This window comes from Oxyura jamaicensis, chromosome 2, assembly GCF_011077185.1.
Source record: "Oxyura jamaicensis isolate SHBP4307 breed ruddy duck chromosome 2, BPBGC_Ojam_1.0, whole genome shotgun sequence".
Taxonomy (NCBI): Eukaryota; Metazoa; Chordata; class Aves; order Anseriformes; family Anatidae; genus Oxyura; species Oxyura jamaicensis.
The window spans coordinates 100,895,389-100,907,406 of record NC_048894.1 but is presented as its reverse complement, the minus strand read 5'-3'; the positions used below and the strand labels follow the sequence as shown (position 1 = coordinate 100,907,406).

The window sequence follows — 12,018 nt, the reverse complement described above, 5'->3', positions numbered from 1 at the left end:
TCCTTCCTTCCTTCCTTCCTCCCTCCCTCCCTCCCTCCCTCCCTCCCTCCCTCTCTCCATCTCTCCCTCCCTCCCTTTAGGCAAAAAAGGCCTTACCGCAAAACAAAAATTAAAATAACACACTAAAGTAAGATTTTAATATTTAATTATTTTGGCTCTAATGGGCCTCTTTCAAAATAATGTGTGGGGATATTTTCGTGTTTTGGGTAACATTTATTCATATGACAGTTCTGGAAAGAGATCAGGTGACAAGGAAAAGACTCTACCTTGATTAAACTTTGGCAATGGCTTTTGTGCAGCTGTGTTGTGTTGTTGTGTGCGTTGCTGGTGTTAACCAGACAGCGACAATGAAGGGAGCTGGAGTCTATTTCCATGTTTTTCCTTTTCTCATATCTATAGTCATCTACCACAATTCTCCAGAACCTTCTAATGAGTGGCAAGTAAATGCCCTGGAAAGCACTGAAAAGTTGATAACAGCTGAGGAAATTGAACCAGAAAATTCAGAATCTTCTACCCAGCTGAAATTAAACATAAGAGAACCATAATGTCAAAACTATCCACTCTTCAGTGATTTGTTTACTGCATTTATTTTCTACATTTCAAATACAGGTGTTAATGCTAATCACTGTAACATATAAACATGATTTTTATTAAACATGGATGTTGGAACATGAGATTTTTTATTATTTTTTTCCTTTAAACAATTTAGTCTCCTATTGCTCTAGCAAGATTTTATTTTATTTTAATTTAATTTTAACCAAGAGGGGAAAAAAAAAAAAAAAAAAAGTGACTACAGCTTGTCCATGTCTTTTTTTTTTTTTTTTTTTTTTTTTTTTTTTAACTGTGGATAAATAATGAAAGAGAGAAGCCAGATTTACTGTTAAGATACTGATATTCTTTCAAGAATAATAGGTGAATACACGTTCTGGACAGTTTCTGGAATGCAGACAGCAAAATAAAGCAAACGTTAAAGATTCTTGATTTTTATTTTCTTGTGAAACAAGGAAAATCCAAATGTGATTTTTTTTTTTTTTTTTTTTTTTGCTCATGTAGATAAATTACAAGGTAAGTTTTGCTTAGTATGAAGTTCCATAGTTTGAGAAAAAAGGCAAATGAATCTGTGACTGTAGTTGTAGCTAAATCCTTTCATCTTAATAGATATTTTAACAGAATCACAGCATCACGGAATAGTCTAGGTTGGAAGAGACCTCCAAGATCACCGAGTCCAACCTCTGACCTAATGCTAACAAGTCCTCCACTAAACCATATCCCTAAGCTCTACATCTAAACATCTTTTAAAGACCTCCAGGAATGGTGACGCCACCACTTCTCTGGGCAGCCTGTTCCAGTGACTAACAACCCGTTCAGTAAAGAAGTTCTTCCTAATATCCAACCTGTCACCAGGCACGTGGGAGAATAGACCAACCCCCACCTTGCTACAGCCTCCTTTCAGGTACCTGTAGAGTGCGATATGGTTGCCCCTGAGCCTCCTCTTCTCCAGGCTAAACAGTCCCAGCTCCCTCAGCCGCTCCTCGTAAGACTTGTACTCAATAACTTTCTTAATACTTTGTAAGTAATTACTGTTATAGCAGGTTACTGTCATGGATACAGTTTCTATTCCATTTTAGGGTAATATGATGCATTAAGTAGTTTTTTTGGTTTGTTTGTTTCCCTATGTATATATGTATATTTATAACTCACGTAAATCTTTGCAAAGAGTTTGTAAACTGGTTAAGAGGCTAAAAATAAACCAAGTTACAAACAGCACGATTGCTTATCTTTTATATCTTTTTATCTATCAGCTCCCTCAGCCTCTCCTATAAGACTTGTTCTCCAGACCCTTCACCAGCTTCGTAGCCCTTCTCTGGACTCGCTCAAGCACCTCCATGTCCTTCTTGTAGTGAGGGGCCCAAAACTGATCACAGTACTCGAGGTGCAGCCTCACCAGAGCTGAGTACAGGGGGACAATCGTCTAAAATATATGTTGATTCAATTTAATCTTGTCTTGAAGGAAAAAGGTTTGTGAGTAATTTTTTTAGACTATTTATGCTGTACTCAAAAATGTTACATAAAATATATTTTCAGAGCTATTTCTTAATGAAATATATTGCTAAGATGCCTAACAGTATTATTAATAAGACTATATCATTATTATAGCAGTAAAATAATTATACTATCTGAGGTTATTAATAAAACATTATTTAATTGAGCAAAGATAAAAATATTATCTTTGTCTTTTTGGGGAGTGAAATTACATTATGAATCAATACATGAACATAGGGTCTGTTCAGAAAATAATGGAAGAGACACAGGTTTTCAGGACCCAACCAAGACAACCTTATAAATCAGCTGAAGTTTGACAACCAGATGGCAATATGTGTAATTCAAATCTTCCATCTCAACATTTCTATCCATATTCATCTAATTATACATGTATGCATATGAATTACAGCAGCAATTTGGAAATTTTTGAAGCAGTAAAAATTCGGGAACTGGAAGAACTCAAAGCCAGAGCTGCACAAATGGAGAAGACCATGCGCTGGTGGTCAGATTGTACTGCTAACAACTGGAAGGAGAAACGGAGCAAAGTTAGAGCAGAAAGAAATAAAGCCCAAGAGGAAGCAAGGCAAGTGAGAATAAAATCAGACAATGTTGTAAATGAAATGAGTATGCTTAAAAAGTTAAATCAAGATTTAGTAAGTGAGAAGGAAAATTTATAAAATGTAACTACTTGGAATACAGAATGCAGTTGCTCAGAAATATCTCATATAAAACAAGACCTAAACCAGCTAACATTTCCAGAACAAGAACCTGTGAAAGAACTGAGCAAAACCAAGATTCCTGTGGCAGACAGCACAAAGAAGGTAAAGAATGGGGATTTTTGTAGCTCATTAAGAAGAAGGAAATTATGGATATGTGTAGAAATTGAATTTTTCAAGGATTTTCACCAAAATACCATGTGATTTTGTCGTGAGAAAAGTGGAAAACTATTCATACCCCTCAGATGTGGCTAAACATATAAGTAAAGGAGGCAAACTCTTGCCTTCAATAATCTCTTGTTCTATATTTCATATTATAACGTATCAGGTTACCTCTGAATTCTTAACATTTTGCATACTGTTATGTCCAAAAAAAACAAGTAGTGTATTTTCCTGATATCTAAAATAAAATTACTTAGTTCTCCTTTCTTGGAATTTCTGAAATGAGGGAAGAGGTGAATCAAATTCCTCTTCAAAGTAGCAAGATTTTTATTTGGTAAGGAGAGCAATTAAAATCTCAAAAGAACAAACTGGTATGAAACAGTACTCTTGGTACCATGCTAAAATGTGATAAGCTTTTAAACACAATTGGTTAGAGGTTATAATATTTAAGCATATTTCTGAAGAAAACTATTGTTCAGTCTTCCTAATGCAAATTTTTTTTTTTTTTTTTTAGTCATTTTTTACCTACCTGTTTTTAATTTTGCTTACAGTTTACATGCAAAATGTGTACCCTCAAAACAGGTATTATAATGCTATTGCTTTCTGGATTGGACACGGATTGGTATGTTATGCAAGTAACTAGTCCTTATACAAAACTTGTTAAAGTCCATCACTTGCTTCAACGTGATTTTTATTAGAAGTCTAAGAGTTCTTATGTGGAATTTCTCAACATATTATTTGTATGTACAAATTCTATTTCTGGTTTTAATAGTTCTAGGTTTCTGTCTTCACCATAGTTATAGCCAACTAGTGATAACTGGAAACTATTTGTTTAGGAGTGATACATTAGAAATATTTTGCATACAGAACATCTCGCACATTCACAGAGTGTGAGATGTCACAAAACAACAGTGATTACTCCAACCAGAATGATTTTTATTTATTTATTTATTTATTTTTATTACAGAACATTCTAATTGTATCCTATGCAAGTATACAAGATGTTACTTTTTCCCCTTTTTTTCCCCCTACATCGTTTAAGTGTTTGGAAGAGCCTTAGTAGGCCTTGCAGAAGTTATGTTTAGACTTTTAATTTATGTTTTTCTGAAATTTCATGTTTTTCTCTTTTCTCAGGATGTGGAAATAATCAAAGACTCTTTAAGAAGCAATCAAAATAATTAAAAAAAAAAAAAACAAACAAAAAAAAACTCCAAAGCATTCTGATTCCTTTCCCCATGGAATTGCCAGTATTTATTTGGAGGTACCCAAAAGAAGTCTGGACAATATAGCCCAGATATCAGAGAATGATTTAATACATGTTTCTGTCTTGCATTTGCATTTGGCTGAGTTACAGAAAATCTTACAGAAGGAAAGAGAATAAGTGCTTGGGGGTTCCCCTTGGTGAAATCTCTATTTAAAAATAAGTTTTTAAAGACATTTTCTAAAGTAGATATGGTGATGCTTTGCATTTACAGCTCATATTATGTTCTCCTAGAAAACATGCTTTATTAATTGCTTTAAGTAATTCAGAAATATATATATATATATTATGTATACACATATATATGTAATATATATATTGATTAGTGGTTTTGAAAATCTTTTTGAAAATTTTGAATTTTTTTGAAAATCTATTTCCCTGTTTTGAAAACATTTCACAGTACATGTGTTTCTTGTTTCCTTTGTCTTGTCATTTGCGTAAGATGCACTCCATATAGAATTGTTAAGAATATACAGTTAATCACAAAAATGTGGTACCAATGAAATAATATCTAATGTTTGTTGTACTCAGTTATTGGAGTACCTTGTGCTTAAGAGGAAATTTTCATAGACTTTGATTTCAAAGTGCATCTACCTCAGGCAGTACCTGCTTACATATAAGTGATTTTTACATAATAGTGGTCATTGGTGTAACAACTTCCTCCCTAGGTCACCTTCGGCAATGTTTCCTGCTTACAAAGAGGTTCTGTAAGCAGAATATATGCAACTTGAAAGCATGAAGTAATTATTTTTGGCTATACACACAATATGTATGTGGGAATAATGTTACTAGGAACATTATTAACATAGTCTCCAATCTCTGAGATGCTTTATGAGTCTTTGTTGGGCAAGCTATCTTCTGCCAGCTCACAAAGAATTAGTCTCCACTTCTCATGGGAATGGGATGATTTTGATGAGTTGCCATCTTCAGATTACCAGATTTTCTCTTAGAGATTTATACTTCATGTCACAATTTTTTGAATTGCTTCATTGGCATAGCTATCATTGCTTCCAGGCCCTGAGACAGATTACACAGTGGTAATTCCCATACCTCTGCACAGGCCTGCAGTGTGCTGAGTAGACATGCCCTACAGACATATCTCATCAAATATACTATAGTTTAATTCCTTAAGGTTAACAACGTTGCTGTGAAAGATGGATGTTAACCAAATATTCTCAGGATGTAGTTAAAGTCAACCTGACAAAAATACTTTCTGTCAAAAGTTTACAAATTCTGTTAGCCACAGAATATAAAATAGCTACTGTGATATACATTTATTTTATTGCTAGTCATATATATATATATTTTCACTATTTCAATAACTTTCTCTTTTCTCATCACCCTGCATCCTTCTAGTTTTATATTATGTATATAATGTAAAATTTTCATCTCCCAACATAATAGTGCTTCTGTGGCTTTACTGTTTTTCATATTTTAGATTTCTTCAGAGTCCTGGCTTCTATATTTTATTCCTGCATTGCTGTTTATAGACAATTGAATATTCAAAGGTTAATAACTGTGACAGTATTTCATTACAAATAATAAAAATATAATTTAAAATATTTTATTTGCAATTAAGAATTATTTTTTCTTTCATTTTAGTTGTGGTCCAAATTCTATTTTGTTAGACTATTGCAAAATGATGTACACATGCTACACAAATATTAAATGAAATTATGAAAGCATAAATTGTAAATAGGTGTAAAACATAAATTATGAGAAGTTCATTCTTATCTTTGGAACTTGGCTAATAATCTTTACTGTGGACACAGAAATGAGTTTTTAACTGGTCTCAAAGACAAGAACAGCTATAGTGCCTCTGCTGCTTCAAATTTCTTACATTATATACTGAATGGTTGAAAACAATGTGTTTTGAAGACAGGTTAAAATCAAAATCAAACTTCAGTGTTTCAGTAATGCAATACCTTTCTCCAAGGAACCATCATTCATTCTTTGTGAATCACATATCCTAAATATTTTCCTGAATGTAGGACTGGACATGTTCAAATAACATTCCAAAGACAAATCCTTAAAGTTGTCATTTTAATGAAGATGAGTCCCTCTGAGCTAAATAATACAAATTTCCAAAATGTTGCTGAGATATTATTTCAAGAGCAATTATTTTTTAAACAGCCAAGGAACACATTTTAACCCATTTTTTTCTTTTTAATTTTTCCTTTTTTTTAATTATCTTTTATTTTTCTGTACATACTGTACTATATATATTTCCACATAGGTGTATACTTAAAATAATCTTTTGCCTGTAGCCAAATAAAGTGGTACAGTACATTTTCTCTGAGTATTTTTGCTATCTCACCATATATTATGCAATCTAGTTCACTAGTTGAAGTCGATTTCCCGATTGTCTTCAGTTGAGCCCAAAGTTTTATTTAAAGTTTGAATTTTATACTACTGGATTTCTTTGTTTGTTCTCCTCTGCTATTATTTTTGGTAAATCTCTTAGAATAATTATGTGGTGATAGTAGTTAGGTTTGTAATTAAAAACAAACAAACAAGCAAACAGAAAATAAACCCCACAAATATACAGTTGGAAAAGGCAGCAAAATAGAGTTGAACCTATACAAAGAAAATTAAATATAATTTGTCTTTTGTTGTCTTCAAAAATGTAATACTGATTTTTAAAACACTTTTAGAATGAATGTGTTTCTGGAAAAATAGTGGAAAGGACAGCAAATGAATTATCTCTTTGGAAATAGAAATATGAAGAACTAAGACAATCTAAGCTGGAAAGTCTGAACCAGGTATGCTAGCAAGACATTGTTATAATGTGCAATAAGAAACAAAACAGAGACTTCAGTTTTTCTATGTGTATCTAAGAATAAAATTATTTTTATGGTTTATGATAGTGATAAACTATTTATCCTTTTTTTTTTTTAAAAAAAAAAAAAAAAAAAGTGTATTCACCACAGGACCATAGAATAATTCAAGCTGGAAAGAACCTACGGAGGTCTCTGATCCAAAATTGGATCATCTCTGAAATCAGACCTGGCTGCTCAGGATTCTTTTCAGTAAGGTCTTGAAAGTCTCCAAAGATTGGAGGCTGCACAGCCTTTCTGGGCAGCTAGTCCCACTAGTAGAATCTTCTTATGGTGAAGAAGATTCTGGCTTCTGATGGAACATCAGAACATCTCATGTTCCAATATATGCTTGTTGTGTGTTCTTCCCAGTTTGCACCACTGTGAAGGACCTGGCTTCATCTCTTTGATAATCCCTCTGTACGTAATGGTATTATCAAAGACGGGAGAGGCACACCGAAGTCCTCTCTTCTCCAGGCTGAACAAACTGTGCTCCCTTGGCCTCTCATCACAGGGCAAGTGCTCCAGTATGCAACTGTTTTTGTGGTCTTCTTCTGAGCATGCTTCAGTTCATCCACATTTTCCCGTGCAAGGGACCCCAAACTGGTTGCAGTATTCTGCATGTGGTCTAACAAGTGCTGAGAGCACTCAGCTAGCCTGTATAACTGTAGTGGTTTTACCTTGCTAGGAGGCTGAATTCCACTACAACCACTCTCTTACTCACCCTCCTCAGAAGAGGAGGGGAAGAAGAAAAGGAAAGAAACAACTCGTGGGTTGAAATAAAGATAATTTAATTAAATGAAAAATGATTATTAAGGGAAAATTATTATTTATTAAATAATTTAACTAAAGGGAAAAGGGGGAAAAACAAACAAACAAACAAACAACAACAACAAACAAGCAAAGGCCATGTGGAAGTGCAGAGGAAAGAAATTGCTCTCTGCTTCCCACCAGCAAGTGGTACATGATGACATCCTTGAAGCAGGGCCTCAATGCATGTAGCCATTGTTTGGGAGGACAGACTTTTTCATGAGAGCCCACGCCTCCCCTCTTCTTCCTTTTTCCACTTTTTATTGCTGAGTGTAACATCATATGTTATGGAATTTCCCTTTGGTTGGTTTAGGTCAGCTGCCCTGGTGATGTTCCTTCCTTACCTCTTGCCCACCCTGAGCCAGCTGGCTCTGGGGGGGTTACAGGGATTCCTGATATGGTGCCAGTATTGCTCAGCAGCAGACAAAACACTGGTATGATACCACTGCTGTTCTAGCTATAAGTGCAGAGCACAGCACTGTATGGGCTGCTGCAAGGAAAGTTAACTCCATCCCAGCCAGACTTGGTACAGTTACTACTAATACCACGTAAGGTGCTTTTACCCATCTTTGGTGTCAGGGCACATGGCTAGCTTACATCAAGTTTGCTGCCCACCAGGATACCCAAGGAAATGTCCAGAGAAGCTACTCCCCAGTCTTTCCATTCTCAGCCTCTACTGTTGTAAAAGAATCTTCCTTCCCAGGCACAGAGCCAGCTCTACCTGAACTATGCATTAATATGAGGAGGAAACAGCAATTGGCAGTAGTGGGAGAGTCCCTCCTGTGGAGACAGAAACTCTGTGTCTCACACTTGACATTTTTAGGGTTAAGTTGCTTGCTGTGGAGTTTGATCCAGGACGTGTGGAGAGATTGCCAAGGCCTGTTCAGTCCTTAGACTAGTATTCCTGGCTGCTCATCCGCATTGGCACCAGCAGCACTGTAGAGGGCATATCGAGAATGAGTACACAGCTCTGGGCTTGACATCTGTGGGGCCAAGGTATTGTCTCCTTGATTCAACAAACTGGTTAGCGTGGTGAGGAGAGTTTTGAACAAAGAATGGTGGGGGAAGGAGATAACCCACTGTTAAGTGAACAAGTGGTTGTCAAGGGTGGGAAGCTCAGGGTTGATAGGAGCAAGAGAGTCTTCAGGAATGATAAAACAAGGTGAAGGGACACCTGCCAGTATTGATATAGAAATACGCATCCTCAGAAACAAGCAGGAAGAGTTAGAGCTATATATGATTACAGAACTACGATATTGTTGGAGCAATTAAGATACTCTGCCAAGTTCATACACCTGGAGTGCTGTGAAGGACTGATGTAAGCTTTTCAGGTAAGACAGGGAAGGGAGGCGGGAAGGGTTGGAAGTTGCACTCAGATCTATAAACAGCTCAAATCTTTTGCCATCTTCTGTTTTATGGTGATAGTTGAGCTAAGATCTTGTGGCTTGGTATCAGAGGAGAGACCAGTAAGGGTGAGGTTGTGGTGGGAGCTTGTTACAGACCACCTGATGAGGAAGTGAATAAGTCTTTAAAGAACCTAAGTCTCTGAATTGCAGAATCTGATTCTCATGGGGGGCTGGCAGTACAACTGATGGAAGGGCATCACGGCTGGATGCAATGCAATCAAATTCTGGAGGATTTCAGAAATAATTCCTTTCTGTAGTTATTAGATGGACCAACCAGTGGCAATGTATAGCTGGATCTGCTGTTAACTAATATGGAGGGAAGCAATTGGAGATGTGATGGTAAGTAATGTAATTGTCAATAATGACTTTGAAATATAACAGCCTGTGGTCCTGAAGAAAGTGAGAAAGACAAATAATAAGATCATACAGACCCTGAACTTAAAGAAAGAAGAGGGTTGTCTTAGTCAGGGAAGTGGTGGGTGGGATGTCATGGGAGGTAGCTCTGGCTGATAAAAAAAGGAGTTCATCAAAACCAGCAGGCCTCAAGGGATAGTATCTTCCAAGTGCAAGAAAGGTCTGTCCACATACTCAGGAGAACTCAGGAGAAGTAGATGTGTCAGAAAACTATATTTAGGCTACAAAGGAGATATATAGGAGCGTTGCCTGGGTATACAGGGATGGTGTTAGGAAAGCAGTGTTAATTTCAAAATAAGTTCATGAGTAGAAGGCTAACAATTACTTTTGTTGCATCTTTCTGGATTTAGTTTTCATAAAAATAGGACCTTTTAAATCCAAGAAAACTCAAAATATATATCTATATAACCAAATTTCAGCATAGAACTAACATTTTCTTATAAATTTAACATATCAGATTTAGAATAATCTAGGCAAATTAATTAACTTTATTTTCGCATTCTGAGAAAGATCACAAGCAGCTTATTATATGGTGCATATGTAAATGAAACCTGTTTCATAGATGAGCATCCATAGCAACAAAATAACATCTGTCATGTTTGAGTTCCTTCAGATTTTAGTTCTTTATTTTCTGTTTGCTCATTAGGTATGATTTTAGCTTTTCATACTTCTGCAAAGCAGAAGTAAATCCAGATTTAATTAATAGTTTTGTTTAAGAAATGTGGTCTTCATGTTTTATGACACTGTCAGCAGTGAATGGAACAACAAGAAGTAAAAGCTTGCTGAGAAGTTGGAAATTGATAGCTTCCAGTTTTTATTTATGTGCATGTACAAACATACATGCATGTTTCTGCTTTTTATCTGAGGAACAAGCTGACTTGCTTTAATTGCTAACAGGTGCTATTTTGAGCATTTCGTTTGTCTTCTGGGATTTACAAGACATACATGTTTTTAAATTACAGGAGAGCATAGGTCTGGATGAATGTAACAAATGTCAATGAAATTATACTTGTTATTTTTTAAAAATTCTTCCTTTATTGAAATATACACATCCTCAACACACAAGATTTGTATGTGACTGTCACTGTTGAGAAGTGGATATTGGAGAACCATACAAGGCTCTTGACAGTGAGTAATTTGGAAGGGAAATAAAGGAAAGTGCAGATAAACATGGAATCTGATTCATATACACACTTGCAATATTAAATCACAAATAAATTTATAAATTAATAACATTAATCATTGCTTTGGGATTATTTTCATGTCCTTGACCAAGAGTTTTTGGTCTCAGAGTCATGAATAACTTATTCTGTTATGTCCTTTGGTAGATCACCTGACAGCTCCACTGGGAATATGAAAAAGAATGTTTTGATTTTCAGTGTCATTGCCACTGCAAATTAAACCATTTTTTAGCAATAGTTAGCTTTGCTAGCTTTTTGGAAAACTGTGAGATTTTTTGCAATGTTATAAGCTTCATAGCTGCTAATATTAGTACTCCAAGTAACTAATTATATTCTGTTGAAAGATATCCACTCACCTGAAAACAAACTAAATATGGAAAACTTCAATGATCTTGGTAATCATCATCATCATCTTCTTCTTCCTTTTTTTTTTTTTTTTTTTTTTTTTTTAATAGGTCAATTTCACATAACTTGGAAACTGTAAATCAGTTCTCAATTTATTGAGTTTGCTAAAAAACGTAGTAAAGTGGTAATTTATTTTTATAGTAACTACAAGCATTATCTATAGCTTTATGTGCGATTGTAGCATTGAACTTGGCCTCATTGGCTTCATAAATTAGATAATTTTTATGAATTGACATGAAATTTCATGAATCTTTAAGAATCTTTAAGTTCTTTGGACAACATACAAATTTTGCAGTTGATGTTGCTAATTGAATGTCTGTAGTCAGCCCTGGAAATGGGCTACCCAGTTTTTTTACATACAACTTAGCTTATATGTCAATTAACTAACCTTACAATCTGAAAGACACAAAAAGTGTAACTAAATTTGACCTTTGAGCTCCTTGTAAAACAGTGTAAATCCTTGGTGTGCTGTCCAGATGTTTGTAAACACTGAAATATATCTAGCAAGACTGTTAAACTTTTAGTTTTTAGAATTATTCAATCTTATAACACAAACAATAAAACATTCTTATATACACACATTATTAGTGTTCCTCAGCATTTTATAGCTGCCTTTATCATTTATGAAAGACATCCTTTTCAGGTGGTTTAAAAGTTAAATGAGATGGAATATTTACAAAGCAATTTTGCATTATACTGTGAATAGTGAAAAGCATGCATATACTGCTATATTCCACTGGTGTGCACTATATACTTACAAATGCCTTTATAGGCAGTGAATTCTGTGTTGTTTAAATACATTTT

At 34.9% G+C, this 12,018-nt stretch overlaps 1 protein-coding gene across 1 annotated transcript in view; it reads left to right on the top strand.

Moving 5' to 3' along the window:
- The window catches only part of CCDC102B (coiled-coil domain containing 102B), a 26,429-nt gene extending 19,289 nt beyond the window's left edge, over nucleotides 1–7,140 (top strand). The window contains 5 exon segments of the mRNA XM_035319314.1: nucleotides 2,244–2,864; nucleotides 4,056–4,118; nucleotides 4,120–4,298; nucleotides 6,837–6,944; nucleotides 7,113–7,140. Of these exon segments, the coding sequence (XP_035175205.1) occupies nucleotides 2,259–2,864; nucleotides 4,056–4,118; nucleotides 4,120–4,298; nucleotides 6,837–6,861 (873 nt within the window). The 5' untranslated portion in view covers nucleotides 2,244–2,258 and the 3' untranslated portion in view covers nucleotides 6,862–6,944; nucleotides 7,113–7,140.
- The last annotated feature ends 4,878 nt before the right edge of the window (nucleotides 7,141–12,018 follow it).